This window comes from Pteronotus mesoamericanus, unplaced genomic scaffold, assembly GCF_021234165.1.
Source record: "Pteronotus mesoamericanus isolate MK-2021 breed Mesoamerican mustached bat unplaced genomic scaffold, CSHL_Meso_final scaffold_408, whole genome shotgun sequence".
Classification (NCBI taxonomy): domain Eukaryota; kingdom Metazoa; phylum Chordata; class Mammalia; order Chiroptera; family Mormoopidae; genus Pteronotus; species Pteronotus mesoamericanus.
The window spans coordinates 3,757,483-3,778,659 of record NW_026555315.1 but is presented as its reverse complement, the minus strand read 5'-3'; the positions used below and the strand labels follow the sequence as shown (position 1 = coordinate 3,778,659).

The window sequence follows — 21,177 nt, the reverse complement described above, 5'->3', positions numbered from 1 at the left end:
GCTGACCCCAGGGCTGGAAGAGGACTTAGGGAAGCAATAAATTAACTTCAGAAACAAATAAAGCATAAAAAGGAAGAGAGACAGAAACTAAATTAGTGGCTGCTTGGGCCTGGAAGAGGGGTTTCGGGCGACATGGGAAGTGACCACTAATGAGAACGGGGTGTCTTTGGGGGGCAAAGAAAATACTCTAAAATTAGACAAAGTGCCCACGGCACAGCTCTGTGAATATACTAAAAAGCACTGGGCTGTCTGCTTCAGATGCGCGAGTTGTATGGTATGTGAGCTATAGCTCAATAAAGTGAAAATATTAAAGCAAAACAACCAGAGAGAAACCAACCCCTCGTGCTAACGAGGCTGACCCACACAAGCACAAGGGGGTCGGAGCCACCGTCCTTGTCCTCAGAGAAACGCGGGACTTCCGTTGGCCTTGACCAAACCCGTCTCCCCAGGGAGCCAATGCGCTTAGCGGGGGCGGCGGCTCGGGTTTAAAGCTGACGTGGCCTCAGCCTTGGGGACAGCCCAAAGACGGGGCGCCAGCGCCAGTGTTGACAACGGAGATTAAGCAGCCAGCCCCGGCCACTCCGCGTTCCTCAGCGGGAGGAAGGGCACATAGATTCAGGGTAAATGTAAATGCTAAACATAGGCAACAAATAAGGATTTCAGATTCCAAGTGCAAATACCGCATCTTTACACAGCCCCGTTGAGGTATCGGCCACATTCACTTTTTCCCTCAATAATTCTTTTTTTAAGAAAATCCATGGAGCCAAGGGTCACCGCTTCCAGGCAGGGAAGGAACACGGAGAACGACATGAAGTCTGGGCAGTCGAGAGGCAGACAGCCCGGCCCTGGGAGACGAGGGCCAGCCCCTGGGCCGGCACAGCTGCCCTGAGGGGCTCCGGGGGCGTGGCTGCCCCGCCCGAGGGAGGGCACCGGCCTGGCCCCTAGCCCGAGTGCCGGGGACTTACTTGACGAGTCTCAGTGTGTCCTTCCGAATGTTGATCAGGCTTCTCAAAGTCTTCACCGGCTCTTGGGGCGGGGGGGCAGCATACGGAAACTGTCAGAAACAGAGCAGGAGAGGCTGTGTGTTTATAAAGACCCATGACTGTCCCCTACTGGTACGGGGCAGCGTGGGAGACAAAGAACAGCCTCGCGAGGCGAGGGGGACAGGCGCCAGCCTCCCACCTGCGGGAGGATGCTGACATCTGACACAGCAAGTGAGCTTGCTCAAGGTCACAGCTAGTAGAGCTGGGCTTTGAATTGGCGTCAGGAAAGCAAGGTTTCTCTGCTTTTCCCACTCCGGGAGGCTTATCCGAGCCAGCGCTTAGAATGTGGATAACTAACAAAAACGCCTCCTGCAGTTCCCAGGACCAACGACACACCGGGCCGAGTTAATCACCGAAGGCTTTTCCATCCAACCTTGGATGACAGGGAGCCAGACCTCCAAGGTTTTTCCTTCCGTGGAGCCGCCTGGTGTCTTAGGAATTTCAGAGCCGTGAATAAAAGAACCCGGTCAGAGAGGAGCCCGCGATCCCGCCCTGTGCTGCATTTTTCAAACGCGAGCCTGGGCTCCTTTGGGGCGTCAAAGGCTTGTGGTTGCCCAGCATTTACCTTAACTTTCACTCTTGAGTCGATGACAGTGAGGACGTGAGAAAGGAGAAACGGCAACAAATTTAACCAGGAGCTGCCTTCAGAAGATTAAGAACGATTTAAAATGTTCCCAGGATTGTTCTGATGTTTTGGGGGGCATTAACAATTTTTGCCTATAAGTTATAGAGAACCTACTGGACTGTGTGTGTGCTCTAGAAGAGGCTGTCTACCCCCTGGCACCGGGCCCCCACGATACACTCGGAGGTGCCTTCATGGATTTCTGCTCAATGTGGTGGTTTCACTTGGAACACACGACCTGCAGTGCCTCTCATCTGAGGGACTTGATATGACTGCTGATATTTCATGTGTATGAACGTGACCCTTAAGAAAATGCACTCAATCTAAATTGTTAGATGTGCGTCCAAATGACCCACTTTGTGGGTATTGAATGACAACATTTTATTTTTTTTCACTCATACATTAAACATGTATTCTTTTAAAATACATGATAGTTGGTTTTTCTTTTTTCAAAGATTTTATTTGCTTATTTTTAGAGAGAGGGGAAAGGAGGGAGAAAGAGAGGGACAGAAACATCCATGTGTGGTTGCCTCTCCCGGGTCCCCCACTGGGGAGCTGGTCCGCAACCCAGGCCTGTGCCCGGGTTGGGAATTGAACTGGCAACCCTTAGCTTTGCAGGCCGGCGCTCAATCCACTGAGCCCCACCAGTCAGGGCAATAGTTGGCTTTTCTAATTACAAAGCAATACATAGTCAAGCAGAAAACTTGAAAAACACAAAAAAGTACAAAATCAGCCACCATTGTACCACTCGGTGCTGCTACAGTTAACACTGTGGAAGGTCTTCCCCGGGAGCCATCTGTGCCCCCGCCCATCCTCCCATCTTTGCATCCACAGGCCGCTCCAAACTGAACGTACCGTTTTATAGTCTCTCTTTCCCTTAGAAAGGCAGGGCGTACATTTTTAAAGTCTGTAATTTGACAACATGACCACACATGTTATGATAGGAACATGTTTGATTTGATCAATTCCATATTCTTCAATGTTTTACATACATTGGTTTTACTTTCTTGTATTTTTTATGCCGCTATAAATGTTGTGGTGAGTGCCTTGTTCCTACATTTCTGCATGCTTGTTTGATTACTTCCTTAGGACAAGTTCCTAGATGTGGAATTACTGGATCAAAGAGTAAGCATATTTTTAAGACTTTTGAAAATATTTTTGCCAAACTGTTCTCCAGAAAGCTGATTCCAATTTTCTCTTCCATGAAGGGCGTATCAGGAGGCTCTTAACCAGGACGCTGAAACCCCAGGGCAGACCCCACCTGGGGCCCGTTCCCCCTCCCCTCACCTGTCACACTGAAGGAATTTAGAACAATTTTAAAATAAGCTTAAGCAAAAAGTAATTAGGCAGGAAAATCCGACACAAATGCTAGTCTATTCTAAAGCCAAAATAAATGACTTTGGGATTAAAAAAATTGTTTTCTGGAGCAGCAAAGTTAATCATATACATTTGCACAGGTACTTGGGAGTCAGCCACACAACTCCTCCTGAGTGAAAGAAAGAAAAGAAAAAAAAGAAAGAAAAGGGTCCCCCACGCCCTTCAAAAAGAGAATGACAATAGGGGAGGGGCGAGGAGACACAAAAGCCTTGCGTTCTCAGACTTCCATTTAGTATACTACCTGAGCCTTGATTCTCTGCCATAAAGGTACAGACGCGCACACTCTGGTTCGTAAGGCCCCCGGCAGACCACCTGTCTGTACCGAACGCCTGTCTTCATTATGAAAAGTGAAATGGAATTCTAGAAGCTGCATTTAGGGGCCCTTTACAGCTGTCGAGTTTATTTACTCCAGAATGACGTCTGAGAAATGGAAAGATATCCCAGAAGCCTCACTGAGCGGGAGGCGGGATCGAGGACGAGGCAGAGGGCTTGGCGGCGCCCCCAGCTGCGGCCTGGCACAGGCTGCGGGCGGGACAGAGGAGGCCCGCCTTCCCGTTCCTGGCCTGGGCCCGCCGGGAGCTGGCACCCGGGAGGAAGGACTCTAGCTGGTCTGCCTGGTCTGCACTTGCTCCCTAACACAGTAAGACCTCTACTGAGTACCTACTATGTGCCAGGCATTGTGCTGGGTTCTTCAGATCTCTTTTTTGATTTTACTTCATTTTTTTACTGTTCAATTTCCCCCGTTTGCTCTCTCCTGCCCTGCTCGTCCCCCCTACCGCCGATTGTACTTTATTAAGTTATGATAAAATACACATCGCATAAAATATGCCCCCTTGACCGTCTTAAGCACACTTAGGATGTCACTTGGTGGCACTGAGCACATCCCCGTGTCACGCCCCCTCACCGTCACCCAACTCCAGTCTAGACCTGTCCTTGTTTAATGTTCTGCTCACTAGCCCTCGTGTCTGCTGTGGCCACCGGGCTCTGCATTCCTGGAGGCCCGTCTGACACATGGGGGGGACTCGAAAACGTGCTGGTTGGCTGCATGGATGAGGGCTGTCAGCACCGACACCCCCCACTGCTTATAAAGAAGTGGAGACTCCAAAGATTCATGTCGCGCCCCGACTGGTGCGGCTCAGTGGACTGAGCGCCGGCCTGTGAACCAGTGTCGCTGGTCCGATTCCCAGTCAGGGCACCTGCCTGGGTTTCGGGCCAGGTCCCCAGTGGAGGGTGTGTGAGAGGCAACCACCCACTGATGCTCCTCTCCCCCCCTCTCGAAAAATTAATAAATAAAATCTTTAAGAAAAGAAAAGATCCATGCCATCGCCGAGGGTCTCAGCAGGACCAGGATTTAAATCCAGAAGCGAAGCTCTGCGTCCACGGCCACAGTGCCGGTCTACAGGCTGTTGTGAGCCCAGATGTTCTAGAAACCTGAGTGGAGTGTAGGCCTGACAGTTCAACAGTCGCTGGAAAAGGTACAGAAGCCTGTGGGGTTCCTGGAGCTGGCCCGAGCCCCCCGGGCGACACCCTCTGTTCGGGCGGCCGTGCGCATGAAATTCACCCGAGCCACACTCCCCCTACATTTTAACAGGAGCGTCTCAGGTCTTCTCAGGGAAAAGCTCTCTCGGAGCACAGCCTGACAAAGTCCTAGTCTGGAATCTCTAACAGCACCCGCAGAAGACATGGACGGCCACTTGGGGTGTGATGACGTCCCAGAACACCGCGGCAGGGGTGGTCACCGCTCACCCTCTGCCCAAGATGCGCCAACGGGTGTCACTGGCAGACACGGAGGTTTCTCCTCTAGACTACTTTCAAAGGACCAAGGCATTTGCCCATTCGTTCCGCACTCTTGCTATGCCCTGCCAGGCCTGGGGGTCGGAGAAGGACCAGGAACCTCTCTTAGTTCCGTCTGTAGGGGCAGAGCTCTGCGGGCTTCCATCCGGTCCCCTGAACTCGGCACAGTACCCTCCTTGGATTAGCCTGCGGTGTCCATTCCGAATTAAGCCCAAATCTCAGAGCAAGTTAAGTCCCAAACACCTCAAGGCCAGGATGGGAGTACAGTACGGGTTCAGCCAGGTGAACCCCGTCTATGGGCCCGGGGTGGGGGGCGGGGGCTTGCCAGACAAGGTTGTGTGTGATGCTGAGCTTCTCTTTGGCCTTTTACCCTGGTGGTCATCAATTTCCTCTCTCGTGGGCTTTACATTGGCAAAGTGCCACCTGGTGACCAAATGTGGAACTGCCACTGTGTGTGTATGTACACATATGTCTGTATATATCAACCATACGGCCTAGACATTTTTTGATCTAATCCTTATTGTATTTTCCCCATTACTATTGAGTCCCCTTACACCCCCTGCCCCCAGCAGTCACCACACTGTTGTCCACGTCCATGAGTCCTTGTTCCTTTCCGCTCAATCCCTCCACCCCTAACCTCCCCCATCCTATTTTTAAGCCATTCTAATTTCAAATATTTTGTTAAACTACCTTTATGAATGCACTCACATTTTTGTTGTAGAAAATAGGGTCACAATGAGTATGAGATAGTAGGATATCTTGTTTCAGTTGTATTTTATGGGGCAATTCCCATAAGTCTATAAAAAGGATTATAATCCACTCAAAAAAAATAAATACCTTCATTAAAAAGTTTTTTAAAAAGTACGTCATTTGCGAACATTCGTATGCCTCTCGCACCCCCGATTGGCCCCTGGGAGGCCCTTCAAGCGGGCGCCGGTGCCCTTTGACCCGCCCCATCACTCTTGAGCACCCCCTTTCTGTCCGGTACCACAGGGAGTCCCAGGTTCCCCTCGGGGGTCTCCTGCCCCGTCCCGGGAGGCGACCACGTCCGGAGGAGCCCTGGCTCCTTCCGGGCCGTCGGCCTCGGGCCTCCTCTGCTCATGAGTCTTTGCTGAACACATGGCCGTTTCCACGTTCACCATGAGAAACAGTGACGCAATGAGCGTTTCTTGAAAGGAATCTTAATTTGAAAGGGGGAGGGGAGAAAACAGACTGCTATGCACTAACGCAGTTTTTACTTGGAAAACAGAAAGCCCCAAATGCCAAAAACCTGCTTCCAAAGAGAAAGAAAATTATTTTAGACAATTTATAATTAAAAGAGGAAGGCGCTCATTTTATGTATTAGCAGATGTGTAATATTTATGCCAAAGAATCAAATGACAGTTACGAGGGAGAACAACATCTGGATCATATGAAGAACTTATTTACAGTGCTGCAAAAACCCTTTCTTTTATAGATTTCAGGGCTTTTATATTTAAATTTCAGTTCCTTTTTACTTGATGCCTGGTTATTTTCTCAGCTTTCTCTACTTCCTCTCTTCTCAGAAATGCAGTGTGTCCAAGGCTTGCCAGTAGATATTTTTAGACTGGTGATGCTTTAGAACATTTTCTCAGATCAGCGTCAGGGGAGAACAGGCCGGGCCCGGCTTGAACGCCGCCCGTGAAGGCCAGCCCGCTGGTTTCGGCAGCTGCGGCCCCGGGGAAGGCTGCCTCGCCCGCTGCGGCCTCGGGCGTCAAGGGGCTCTATTTACAGCAGAAAAACCCCCTTTCGCTCATTTCCCACCCAGTCCTCGTGGGGAGTTAATCACCAGAGCAGAAAGCCGACAAGAAGCAAGACATCCTTTCCACTCGACTCAAAGACGTGAGGGAGACAGCAAGCGGGGGTCACAAGGCGACCGTCACCCAAAGGTACTCTGTGTCCAGGCTTGGTGACCGAAGGTTCTGACCAGGAAGGCGGTCTGCTTATAGTCTGTTAACAACTCTGCTGGGTCCTCTGGCAGGGAGAACACGGGACCGATGTCTTGGCTATGTGACATCGCATCTAATGTGGACCCTTTCCAAAACGTTTAATCCCCAGCCTGAGTCGGCCCGATTCGCCAGTTCCCTCTGTTCACCCTAACCGGTGATAAGGGACCAGCGGCCAACCTGTCCCAGAATAAATCGCCCCTCATCACATCGCGCAGCCCTCCCATGGCCACCGCAGACCTACTGTGTCCCTCTCCTTGCGGTCGGGTCTTGACTCTCACGGGGGCTCCTGAGACCTGGCCACAAGCTCGGCCCCACTCTGACACCAAGCGGGCCCGTGCGGCTCTACGTGCTGTTCCGAGGACAAGTGCGACCTCCTGACTTAGGGCCCCTCCCAGCAGGGCAGGACCTCCCGGTCACACCGCGCTGCTAACGTAAAAGTACCTTCCTCAAAACAAGCTGTTTTTAGATACAAGGGATTTTGCCTAACACCAGCTAATTTTAAGGAGCGCTAAAAGGGACAAAGAAGTGCTTTCAGGAAAGCGGAAACAGCCGTCTTTTCCCTCCAGCGAGTCGGTGAACACTGACCCGCAGAGAGGCTCCCCAGCCAGACCAGGGCCGCGTTCTAGACGCCTGACCGCTGGGTTTCCTCTGGTCAGAGACTCATCGCCCGGCTCACAAATAAGAACCCACTTGTAAGGAAGATTTCCAGATGCCTGATACTGTAGGTAAAGAATTATATAAGCACCATATCAGTCAAAATAGGCATTTAAAAATACACAACACATATTTTTTCCAAAGAGGCGTAACATAACTATCGTGTTTTAGATGATGATTCAGAGACAAAAGACAAATAGCCACAATATGTCATGTCCAGAGTCCAGCTCCACGGCGGACTTGTGTCACTGGCAGCTCTCTCACCCTGTGCCGCGGCCCGGGCCCCTCCTCGGCCTCCCACCTGAGGTCTCCGCCTCCCTCCATGGCCGGCGCCGACCGCCTCTCCGGCCCTCCCGTCCGTCTCCATTCCTGAGCCACAGCCTCCAATTCCCCTGTTCTCAGCAGCCGCCTCTGAGGGGCTCCCCTTCTTTTTACTGATTTCCTGCCTGTGACTGAGACTCTGGGCTCCTGGTCATCTTTCGGGGCTTGTCAGAGGTGACCCCAGTTCATCAAGGATAAACAGGTGTCTGAGCATTAACCATGAGCTTTCTGAGACTAAAAATAGCCAAGCACCAGGTTTAAACACGGTGCAAAGCAAAGACGGCGCGGCTGCGGACAGCAGTTCCCCGAGAAGCATCACAGGTCGGACCTCCTGACACGGATGGCCTGGCTCCGGGCCCTGTGATCTTGGCCTGGTTATTAACACAAAGCTTCTAGTTAATCATCTGTCAAGAAAGCACCGTCTCCATAATCAAGTGGAGAGTCAAAGTTCGGCCGGAGGATTTAGGGTCTGGCTTCCGGCAAATAAACAATGGATGAGGACAGGTTTGCAGCGTGTATACCTGCCACACCACCTGACCAAGCGGTCAAGGTCGCCATCACCAGTCACAGTCACGAGCTGTTATGTATGTGATATGTCATATCCAGCGCAGAAGGGCCGGGCCCTGGCCTCGGCGCTATTTCCACCCATCCGCCCCCTGCCACTGTCAAGGGGAAACATCAGAAAACCAAAACGGAGGCACGTTCTGCAAGACTAGACCTAACCGGTGCCTCTCCAAATCATCACGCTCATGAAAAATAAGGAAAACCTGGGAAACTGTCCCAGGCCGAAGGAGGGGAAGGAGATGGGACAAGCAAAGGTAACATGGGATCCTGGGTTAGATCCTGGAACTAAAAAGGGGCAATGGTGGGAAAGCAGGTGCCGTCCCAATAAAGCCTGCGGTTTTTTCTTAAACACAGCGCGCCGCGGCGAATTGCTGGTATGGCCCGAGCCCGCGGTTCTGTCCGCTGCTAACGAGAGGCCGCTGGGCGAGGGGTGTGCGGGAATCCTCTGCTCTCACTGCGGTTCCTCCGTGAGGGGGGAATAGGCTTTAAAATGGTAAGTTTAGCAAGAGAAGTGCTGAGAGGAGCCGGACAGCCGAGGATCGAGACGTGGGCGGCGCAGGTCTCGGCGCTCGCGTGACCTCAGACAAACCCTTGTGCCCCCACGAGGCTGCCCCTCCCCGCCTGTGAAATACGCTCTGTAGCAGCTCCCTCGTCACTGGGGAGGTGAATGGCTAAGCCAGGAAAACGGAAACCACACCAGCTGTTTTCATGGAGAGAGTTTAATATAAGGGACTAATTAAACAACTGCAACACCACAAGGGGACACGGGGTTGAAAGAGAGTAAGAGGGACGCAGCTATCACCCCTGGGGCTCGGGGTTATCAGATCCTAGAGACACGCCCTGAAGCTGGGACTCAAACCTCTAGCCCGGCACCTCCTGGCGCCCCCTGTTGGCAGAGCCCGGCAGGGAGCTGCGGGCCGTGGAGCAATGCTGCGGGCACAGCCCAGCGGCAGGGGGGGAGCCCGCGATCAGAGGCTGCTTTGCGGCTGGAAGACTACGGCTCCAATGTCACCAGTGAAAGAATTTGAGTGTGAATATCCCCTGCTGCTACTTATTTTTATCATGGCGGCTATTAAGCTCCTAGACCAACCGCCCGCTCCCCCTCGCTTTCTTTAAAAAATACATGACAGCGTGGATTCGTTGAGGAGATAGGCCCCTGGTGCTTACAGCAGTTAAAGTTTTAATAAATGGGAAACATGGCTCGGGCCCGCATTCTATTCGGTAATTGGAGCACCTTCCCTGCGAGGCGCGCTCATCGGGGCTGCCTTCCGAAGACAACGCCTACGTCTGGGCCACTGCGGTCACGGTTCAGCTCCGTTTTAGCCGCTGTGCGGGGCAAGGCCCTGTCGGAGAACGGACCGGTGTGCTGCTTGGGGAGGCCGCTTGCGTGGAACGGCCTGGGAAGCTGTTTGACCCACAGGCCTTTGACTTCCACAGGCTTTTGTAGAACAGTTTCATTACAAGTTCCGGCCACTGTGCATGTCTTTAAAAGCTGAAAAAGTTAACCAAATTTTTCTTTGAAATGTAACACCACTAAGTACAGTTTCCCGTAAGTGGGGCGTACAACAGGAAACAGAGATGAGAGGGTGCACACCGGGTTTCAGGGCGTTTCAAAGACATTTCGAGGAAATTCCTACAACCCTTGCTTCAGTTTCGCGGCTGCACACCGCAGAGTTCTCTGTTCTCTGGTTTGTGAAGAAACCCAGCATTTGACAACAAACCAAAAGTTCAAGCGTTCAGTGGCGTGTTCCAAGTCAGCACAACGTATGTCGTCCAGTTCCTTTCTCTGAGCTTCTGGGAGCCAGTCTACGCTTCACTCACTTCTCCCCCCCGCCCCCGGGTGTGTGTGTCTGATCTTCCCACGAGATTGTGCGAGGGCAAGCCCACGTGGGCCTCGTCTCGGTGTGACCCGGAGTGACGAGGCCACCGCAGCGGAAGGCAGAGGGGGTTAGTAGAACAGATGGGTGGACGAGGTCTTTGGATGACTACTGCATGCACCTGCGGTAACTCTCCAAATTTTGAACGTTTGTCCCTCAGGCTCAATGACAGGCTGGCACAATTAATGCTCATGAAATAACGGAAACGGGGGGCCGTGGGCTTTTCAGTACAACAGGGTTTGAGGAGCTGAGGCGCTCTGGCCCCGCCAGGGAGTTGTGGGCCAGGCTGGAGAGTGAAAATGAGATGCCTTTGTAAAACTGCTGCGGCAGCAGGAGCCAGAAGGCCCAGGGCATCAGTCTCCTCGCCCGGACCGTGCAATCTGCAGCCCTTGCCTATCTCGTAGGGTGATTAAGGGCAAGTAGAAAATGTGTTCACAATCACGCAGAGCTGTACAAACACAGGCTAACATTAGTGGAATGATTATCGTTAGTGAAGACAGTGTCTTCTTTAAAGGCTTCCAGCCCTGGCTGGTGTGGCTCAGTGGATTGTGCACCGGCCTGCGGACCAAAGCGTTCCCAGTTCGATTCCCAGTGTCTGGCACATACCTGGGCGGCAGCCAGGTCCCCAGCAGGGGGCGCACGAGATGCAACCACAAGCTGGTATTTCTCTCTCCTTGCCTTCCCATCTCCAAAAATAAAATAAATAAAATTAAAAAAAATAAAAAAGAATTCTACCTGTAATGCAAGTTGGAATACTTGGGTAAAAGAATGTGCACGTGAAATACCAGTAATCAGATAGTATCTCTCACCTAAGAACACCAAAGTGCTCGGAGCAAATACAGCTGGGACGCGTCTCCCTTCGCTGTGACTTTGCAGAATTCCTGTGAATTCCACCCTCCCCCTACACTCCACTGGAGTTTTTTTAAAAGTATATTTTATTGATTATACTATTACAGTTGTCCGTTTTCTCCCCTTTGCCCCCCTCTGCCCGGTACCTCCAGCTTCCCCCACTTAGTTCCTGTCCATGGGTCATGCATATAAGTTCTTTGGCTTCTCCATCTCCTATACTGTTCTTACCCTCCTCCTGTCTATTCTATTTTGCTCAGCCACGTCCATACAACGGACCGCCCACAGCAGCGCTCTGTGGTTGCTGAAGTGATCACAACAACACAATGCCGGTGCCGTACACAGCATGGGGAACACTGAGGTTCACTGACCCGTGGGGCACGTACCCGACGAGCATGAATGAGCCGTCGCCACAGGCCACGATTACATGTTTCACAGACGTTCTGAGTTAAGGAACCGGACACAGACAGGCACATGGTTCATAGTTCCACTCACGTCATGTGCAAAGCAGGACAGAAGTGGGGCTCATGGTTATCTTGGGTCAGAGGTGGTGGTGGGAAGGGGGTCCACGGGGCTTTGGCGGGGCGGGCCGCGGGCTATGTCTTGATCTGGATGCTGGTCCCTGAGGTGTGTTCACTTTGTCAGAATCAACTGCACGTGTGATTTGGTGACTTTCTGTATGTCTGTCACAGTTCAATAAACATCATTTTAAAAAAGGATGAGCCAGCCCTGTGTAAGCGAATCTAGAGCGGCCTCCAAGGCGCGCTGTTCGATTAACAGGCAAGGGCAGAGGTGTGCACGGGGAGTGCAGCGACACGCGGGCGCCCGCCCCCACCCGGCTGCGCGTGCTGGCGGCACACAGCCCGCCGCGGCTGCTCCTCAGCGGCTCCCTCTCGGGAATGAGGAACCAGGGCCGCGCGGTCAGTGCCGCTGGCTGATTCCTCCTCCATCATGCCACCACAGGACAGCCGGCTGCCAGGAAGTCACTGACGGGCCGGACCGCGGGCCGCACCCCAAAGCTTTCCCGAGGGGCCAGGCAACACATCTGGGAAAGCTCGCTGTCGCTTAGCGCCGCTTCCCTGCACCCTGACTTCCAGCGCCCCTTCTCCGGGCACAGGGAGCTCTCCAGCAGCGGCTGGTGCCAGACGTGCGTAAGAAAGTGGGCTCTGTGGGTGGGACTTTGGGGGCAGATGGCCCAGCAGCCGGAGGGCAGTGAGAACCGCCACTAGTTGTGGCCGCTGGCATGTGTGGTTGCGTGATATGTGGCCGGTGTATTGTCCGTGGTACAGGAGGCCCGGGGGCAACAGTTACATTCAGGACTGGAATTGGGCGGCTGTTACTAAGAGATCATTGAAAGTGGAAAAAGACAGCCTCAGATACAGCTATCAGCCATTTAAAGCCAGCAGGATGGTGGGCCAACCCCCCCCCAGCCCCATCTCCAGGAACACTTACTTGAAGGAGCGGCAGAACTAAAACCCTCAGCCCCGGCAAGTCTCCGAAGCCAAAGTCAGGGGAAGCAGGGCTGGGGAAGTAGTGAGCGCTGCGGCTGCAGGTGGGGCGTCTGTGTAATCACCTGGGAGCCACACACCCAGAGTCCCCGGGCCTGCAGAGTGGGCAGCCCCCTCTCCCTGCAAGCCAGAGGGACCCCCTTGCTTAAAGTCCATGCCCTCGTCTCAGACAAGACAAGCGCTTAAGAGGCAACGCCCTACAGAGGACCTGCCCCCATCTTTCCGTGGCCACCAGCCCAAAACTGGGGTCAAACCTCCACATCGCTCAGCTGGGGCCCGCCGGGCCTGCCCAGAGAGGAGGGGGTACGGCAGTCTCCGTGGGACCAGGCTGACACATGCACTGGCAGGAACGGGCAGCGTGTGCGGAAGGGATCCTGAGGTGCTGGTCAAGGGGCGTGGAACACGGAGCTGAGGGAGAAAGAGCCTGGGGCCGTGGGGACATCCTCTCCTGACAGAGTGAGCGCCTTGACAAGGGTGCTGCATCTAGTATAGGCTGGGGGACGGGGCCTCCTGGGAGCTGGGAAAAGCCGTGGACCACACTGAATGTTTCCAGCGGCTGCACGGCAGCCTTTGCAAGAAAAGAGCGACCGGCCTAGAGGAGGAGGCGTGGATCTGCCGCAAGCGACAGGAAAACCCAGGAGCGGGCCACGCCCTTCGGCAGGGCCGAGGCTCCGGCAGCCAGAGCCTGGACGCTGCCAGTGACCCTGCTGCCAGCATGGTGCTGCCTCGGGGACCGCGGATGCCGCCTCCACTCCCGAGAGCCGGTTTCCATCGGCCTCGTCCAGACAGCCGGCTCTCCCTGCTCTGTTCTCACGGCCTCTAGGCCACTTTCTACACTGTAGTTAGTCTGAGCGATCTTTCAACGTGCATGTTATGTGGCTGCCAGTGGCAAACCCCTCAGTGGTTTCCCACGCCCACAGGGTCAAAGTCCAAGCCTAGGCCTGGTTCCACAGCCTCACCTCCGCCGCATCCCCCACGCTTCCCCTCTGGGCCCTCCAACCTGCTCGTGTCTCCTGGCTATAGGCTAAGTTCCTTTGGGCAGGGATTGCCTTTTATCTGTCTTCATATCACCAGCGCTTACCATTAACCTGGAGTATCACAGGTGTTCAGTAAAATGAAGGAATGGCTGAACAATGAGTCAGTGCAGCAAGGATTTGTGTAATGAATGGTAGGGGGAGATCTACGATGGGCGTGGCCTAACCGCGGTGGACGAAAACGTCCTGCAGACACTAAATTAAGGTAAGAACAAAGAAGAAACCATTTCCTCCTCCTCCTCCTCTAATTCCTTCTCCCAGTGCTTAGCTTTAGTCTGAACTGGTTTTGAAATTCTCATACGGAGAAGGGCACCCCGTCAGGCTAACAGCTACTGAGAACTGCCCCTGCTGCTCCTTTGGCTCCAGACGAGCTTCCTCCCGGGAGACGCTTCTTCTTTTTGGAACATTTCAGGTTACATTGCAACCCCTTCCTATCGCTTCAATCCCTAAAAGGACACCCTGAAATCTGCACTCCAGACACGCCCACGTTCCCTGCCTCACACGCCCACGATCCCTGCCTCACATGTCAAAGCAATGCCGTGGATCCACACACGCTTTCTACTCGCTAACCTCAACCAACGCGGCATCTGTAGCTAAAGAAAGGAGCAAGCTCGGGTGATGCTTTTTGCATAAAAAGAAAGAAAGGATCTAGGTAGTGATTTCAAACTCTCTTCCCCAAGATACTTAACTACGAAAGGAAAGACGGTCACTACCGAAATTCAGCCCCTGGTCAACGCTGGCTCAATAAAGCCGCTATTTAATGAAGTAGCGCCGAAGGGGACAGGGTGGGCCCCGAGGACAGCTAGGGCGCTGCGTGCTCCGGCCTGCTCTGGGTGTGGTTACAAGGATGTTTGTTCACAGTTTCTTAAAAATGTAGATGTACCGTTTATGCACTGACACATAAATATTTTGCAATTCAGAATTAAAAAGTAAAGAAAGAACAAGAGAAGGTAAACTAAAAGCAAAATAAAAATACAAATAAACTTAAAGCAGTTGTTTCTTGTTTTCAAAAGAGAAAGTCAGAAAAGGGGGGACAGTTCATCTCTCGGAGCAGCCCCTTATCGTGGGGAGTGCGGGTGCGGCCTGAGGTGTGGCTGCGGTCCCTGGCCCCTGGCCCGCAGCCGCCTGCCCCCATGGACCCCTGGCCCATTGATGGGCCTGCGCTGCAGACGCCCGGCTCCACCAAACCGAGGTCTCAGGGCAGAGAGCTCTCAGAACAGGAGCCACGTAAAAGTCCTCTTTTAGGGCCAAGCGGCAAACACCCAGACCCAACTAGCTTTTGAAAGTCATCTTTTTCACAGTAATTTGTTTTCCAAAGATGTGGCTGACTCTGCAATTACTGTGAGGTCTCCTCTGTTACCCTCTTATCTACCAAACAAACAAACAAACAAAAAATCTATCCTATCTCCACATACAAGGAACCAGCTTTTCCATATTACCTCTGAATCAAGAAAGAGTTGAAACTAACTCTTGAATAAAACCTACAACTTGGTTCCTTGGGGATGTGACTATGATGTTATCTCCATACTGCAAAAGTCTTTGTTTACATATTCAGTACTTATTCCCTAAGTGACTGAAGCAACTTTCCCTAGAAGAAAGCATTTGAAATAATTTCTTCATTTTATTAAGTATAAAAAGTAACATAGATGGAATAAGGTTTTTAAAATTTTTTTTAAAACTGTGTTTACTGATTTGAGAGAGAGAGGAAGGGAGGCAGGGAGAGAGACAAACATCAACTGGCCGCCCCCCACATGTGCCCCAACCGGGGATTAAAACCACAACCCAGGTTATGTGTCCTGACCGGGAATCTAATCCCCAATCTCTTGGTGTAAGGGATGATGCTCCAACCCAGTGAGCCACCTAGCCAGGGTGGAATAAGTTCTTTGGTTAAGAATAAAAACCAAGCTAAATTTCAAAATGGAAGAACTAAACTAATTTCACTTAATATAATTTTCCAAAACTGAATAATCATTTCTTCCTTAGCCCAACACTGGTGCGCCTGTATGCCTCAAAAGCTGAACGTAACACCCACGTACACAGCAGCAACATCGCAACAGCCATGTGCTCGTCAGTGGATGAATAGATAAACAAAATGTGGTCTATCCACACAATGGAATATTACTCAGCCTTAAAAAGGAAGGAAATTCTGCCCTGGCCAGGGAGCGCAGTTGGTCAGAGCATCCTCCAGATACACCAAGGATGTGGGTTTGGTCCCTGGTCGGGGCATATATAAGAATCAACGGGTGAGTGCATCAATAAAAGCAAGAACAAATCAGTCTCTCTCTCCGTGTCTCTCCCCTCCCTCCTCTTGCTTTAAAAATCAATAAATAATAAAAAAACTATCTTTAAAAAAGAAAGGAAATTCTGACTCATGCTACAACATTAATGAACTTGAGGACATTATGCTCGGTGAAATGGCCACACACAAAAGACAAGGACTGCAAGATTCCTGTTACGTGAGGCATGTGAGTGCGGAAATTCATGGAGACAGGAAGTAGGAGGGAAGCTGCCAGGGTGGGGAGAGGAAAGTGGGGAATTAATGTTCGATGGGTACAGGCTTTCAGTTTTATAAGGTGAAAAGGGTTCTGGAATTGGTTGCATAAAACGTGAATGTACTTAACACAACTGAGCTACACACTTAAAATGGTTCAGATGTCTCATTTTAGGTTACGGGTATTTTGTCACAATTAAGAAAAAAAAAAACAACCTGAAGGTGAATGGTTGAGAAGATCACTTACTGAACCGGGCAGGGGAGTCAGGCTGGGAGAGCCTAGGAGCAGCGAGCCACGTATAATAAAAATGCTGTTTTAAAATCCTTAAGTAGAACTGTCTGCAGAGCCCTAAACCACTTGGAAAGTATGAATATTCATTCCCTGCTCAGCTCTTCCATGGTCTGGGTTTCCTTTTACCCTCAGGTTGTTAAACAGCAGGCACATCCGCTCTGGGTCCAATGCTCCAAGAGGGTGAGGCTACCTCGCTCCATTCCCTCCGCTGCTGCTTAGTCCGATTTTCTGTCCTTCTCCACAAGCCCCACCCACTTCCCACCCCGACCCAGCAGGCCACACCCTTCCTGCTGTTCACTGAAAAAATTACTCCCATTATTTTATGAACTGCCTTCATTTCCCTACTTCTATATAGTCTCCTAGACCTCCTTCCTTTCTCCACTCAGCAGTTGTCCCTTCTCTGTATTTTAAGAAAATTTAAATGCTTTTAATAAAAAAATGAAAACATGTTCAGGGGGAAAATTCAAACAACATGTAAAAGAATATGATGATGTACCCAAGAGCTATCACTGTGACAGGTTAAAAGGCATCGGTCTTATGTCCTTTTATGCATCTATAAATATAAATGTGTATACACACACAGATACTGTCATACGCTGTTACTTTTGTCACGCATGAAATCAGACTCTACATTATATAGAGCAACTCGCTTTCTTCCGTAAACGATGTGGTTTTGGGGATATTTTCATCTCAGCGGGTACAGATCTAGCTTATTTTTGGCTGAATACCAGTTCATAGTATGGATATACTGCATGAGAGAGAGGACCCAAAAAACTGGAATTTATTTATTAAAAAAACTGTGCTTATTATTACATGTTTGAACTTCAGTCGCCTTCAAAGTCCTCTCCATTTGATGCAATACACCTGCTGAGATGTTTTTTCCACTGCTCAGAACAGTGTTTGAACTTGTCAATTTTGATGCCTTCTAGTGCTTCTGTCATTTTTTTGTTTCACCTCTTCCACATGGGCAAAATGTTTCCCTTTGAGGACTTTTTTCGTCCAGAGGAGGGGAAAAGTCACTTGTGCTGAAATCAAGTGAATAGGGAAGGTGGGACATGGGGGTCATGCCATTTTTGGTCAAAAACTGCTAAACACTCAGCGTGGTGTGGGCAGGTGCACTTATAAATCGCCCATCGTGAGATGGGCAAATGCGTTGAAAGAATCTGCAGAAAAATTCACTGAAGCCAGATGCAGCCTCTCACCACAACGCCAGCTGGTACACTGGCCCAGGTGTGCTCCTACAACACTCACCTAGCAGGGGAAGCCTGAGGTACAAGGGGCCCACCCTCCACGAGATAATTCTGTTGTTTTTTTTGAGAGGGTCCCCTCTCATAATTTATTTAACAGTTCCCGCCTGATGTGTGGAAAGCCCACACATTCCTACATTCGTAAACCTCTAAATAACGGAGATTTGAGCAGCAATTCACCTACAAAACAAGATCGAACACAATAAAGAAGCCAAAAAGCAGCCTCAGCTCTTCCAGCCAGGACGGGGAGGGGCGGCCTCTATTTAACATTTGATGACTGTGATGTACGGACATAATGGCCTTTGCCCGCACAGGGACCTGAGCACAGAGGCCTGCGGAAACCCTGTTCACCACTGAGGACGGTCACTCAAAGACCAGTGAGCCTCCTCTCCGCCTGGAACCATCAGCAGCTGCAGAAGTCGCGGACCTGAAAGGTTAGCAGGTCTTGCTAGCGCTGCTCCGGGCTCCTTTCCACCCGGCGACATCAGGGCACATTTCAAGTGGCACATTCCTCTAAAGGCGGAGCTCCCCTCGCTGTGCGGCTGGGAGATTTGAGAGCCTGAGCCATGGGCTTGCCAAGGTTGCAGAGAGTATAATGCTAAGGTGCAAAAAACCCTTGAAATCTTGATTCCAACCTCTCTTCAATCATCTTGCTGTGTGAAAGGACAAAGCCAGCCCCATGTGCTATTGTGGCACGATTTGCCGAGAAGGCCTGTGACCTTGTTAAACCGTGACTGCCATTTTACTCTTCTGAGCTTATGTCCCCAGGACTGGAAATTGCTGGAAAGCAAGAAAAGAACTAACCACTCCCTACAGCCACAGGCGGAAGAGAACACTGGAACCCGCTGCGGCCTCCTGTTACAACGCCCAGCAGCCCCGGGGCCGCACCGCAGCACCCCCTTTTTAACCCGATTATAATCCAATAAAAGCTCACAGCCCCCACCCCTCGGAGCTGGTGGATCTCTCCACACCATGCCCCTCGCCCTTCTTGGAGGGTGAATAAAAACATTGTTCCCTGAACTTCCTCTCTTTGTGAATTCTTTCATGGCGCGCGTCACCGAGCACGCGAACGCTGTGCCTACATGTACTCCAGTTCTTTAAATCTGACCCTTGAGACTTGATGATGAACTTGACTTTCATGGGTTCTCCTAAGTGGTGGCTCAGTACGGCACCAGTAGAAACTACAGGCAGGGTGGTGGCCCATCAGATGATACTCTTTTCAGTCTGACCATTCAGAAAGGCCAGGAAAGACCACAAGTCTCAGAAGCCAGGAAGTCTGTGGCATTTCTAGTTTATAGAACAATTTATTTAAACCGCTGCCTTCATCCTCTCTGGGAAGAGGAGTTGCTCTGGCCTCGAGCTGCTGGGTGGCTTTAAAAGGCTGTTCTCTTCCCTCTGCAACCTGAAGCTCCCGGGCTGACCCAGGAGGCGAGTTACGAGGGAGGAGAAGTCAGCTCCGCAATCACTGGGCCTTCCCCCAGCCCAGCGCGGCGTGCGGGGTGGCGGGCCCAGGGGGCCGGTTGGCAGGTGGAATTACACACCGAGAGCACGCTCTCAGGAAACACTCCAGGGGAACATGTCGCCGCCGCTCAGTCTGCTTTGAGGCATCTCTCTGCGTCTCCCCAAGTGCACTGGATGATCCGCTCGGGCTCACGGGCAGGATGAGGGCAGAGTTCCCGAGGCCGCCTGACCTGAGGGCAGAGATGGCTCTGGGGCTGGGCTGCAGGGTTCGAGTCCTGCCGCAGGCACTTACAGGCCTTGGAATCTTGGTTTAAATTCTTTGTGTCCCGTGTTCCTCATCTGTCAAGCGAGAACCTTCCTCATTAGGGCGTGAGGACAACATGCCCGTAGAGCTTAGAACACCCAGGCCTGGCAAACAGTAAGTGTTTAATAAGTGTTAGCTCTAGTTAGTATTAAATAACATAGGGGAAAGAAAAGGGAGAGCGCACTACATTCATTCTGCTTACTCTATTTCTGTCTACCTATATGAAGTCACCTGATTTGCTTGCTTTCCTTTTTTAATTTTATTTTTCAATTGCACTTGACATTCAATATTATTTTGTATTGGTTTCAGGTGTATGGCATAGTGGTCAGACAATCGTATACTTTACGAAGCGGGCCTCCTGGCACCGTACGTAGTATTTACACTGTTACTGTGTTCCCTCAGCTGCACTTTACACACCCCTGACTATTTCTCATTTGCTTTCTTAACATGAAATTTTGATGTTTTTTGGAAAAACATCTGCTCGGAACACCGTGAAGCATGGTTAATGACGACTGCATGAAAGCAACAGCAGAAAGGCCCGCGTGGATCTCCATGGGGAAAAAGACTCCAGCCTCTGGTCAAGGCTGTTCTCCCGCGCTTTGGGGAGAGCCCGCGAGTCACCCCGGCTCCCGGAGCCGCGGAAGCACGTGGCGAACCCGTGGGAAGCTTTGCCAGTCAGCATAAGCCTCGAACTGAACCCAGGCAAGCGTGGGCTTGTTTTAAAATCATCTTTATGGCATGAAAAATGTAAAAATGAATCTACAGACAGAAACACTGTTCTGACTCGAGGCAGGAGAAAAGAAAGGAAGGAACTGAGGTGAGGGGCACGTCCCCGTAAGAGGCTCTTTTCCAAGCGTGAGCTGACCTCGGTGAGTAAGAAAAAGTCTTCCCTGGCTCAGTGAGAAAGAAAAGACCTTTCTTCTCCAACTGCCAGGGTGGATGTAGCAAAATCAGAGTGGACACTGGATAAGCCTCGGCTGGAGTCACTTACTTTGAGGCCGAAAAAGCTCAGTATTTGGAAACGTGCTACTGGACTAAGGACGAGAAGAGGGGCTGCTCCAGACGGAAAGGAAGAAAACAACAAAGCCCCCAACAGAGATGGTTTTAGGTCACAGCTCGAGATGGAAGACCCCCACCGGACCCATCTTTCGGAAAGGCTTTTTTTCTCTCCAGGGCACTTACCTGCCTGGACATCATCCACACGCCCTGCAGTCGGCAGGAGGGAGTCGGAAACCTGCCTGGGCGGCGGAGCCCACCCGCCCTTCCCAATCGTGCTTGGCTGTCAGGGGACGTGCCCTCCCACGGGACTGGCTTCATTATTTGTCCCAGGGAGGAGCCAACCGTGCTCACTTCAGCTCTGTATCCCCAGAGCCTATCACAGTGCCTGGCGCCCGGCCGTTGCTGAGTGAACGTGTGCTGACTAAGCGACAGCACACCGCGTCTGGGCCCGGGCACCGCGCCCTGCTCCCGCACAGCCGCTTCCCCGGCCCGCCGCGGGCAGCCGGGCCGCCCCCGCCCCCTCCCAGCACCGGGCAGTCTGCCCTCGCCTTGCCCAGTCCCAGCCCCAGTCCCACAGCCTCCCATCACGTCCGACCTTCGTTGCTGTTTAAACTCTTCCTGTTCGTCTGTTTTGTTTGCCCAGCTAAACTGGGAGTTTCTACAGGAAGGTGGGATGTTCTGAAGCAATGAGAAGCAGTGGACAGAAAGGCTGTTGTGCCGTGGCCTGGCAGGCCTAGCTATGTGACTTTGGGACAGTTTCGTATGAAACGCTTGGA

The 21,177-nt window shown here is 51.7% G+C and overlaps 1 protein-coding gene across 4 annotated transcripts in view; it reads right to left on the bottom strand.

The window, feature by feature from the left end:
• RNF157 (ring finger protein 157) overlaps positions 1–21,177 on the bottom strand; it is a 65,213-nt gene that overhangs the window by 26,094 nt on the left and 17,942 nt on the right. For all 4 annotated transcript variants that reach the window (XM_054593190.1, XM_054593192.1, XM_054593191.1 and 1 more), the window contains exon 3: positions 966–1,054. In XM_054593190.1, coding sequence (XP_054449165.1) covers positions 966–1,054 — 89 coding nt within the window. The remainder of the gene's footprint in view (positions 1–965; positions 1,055–21,177) is intronic.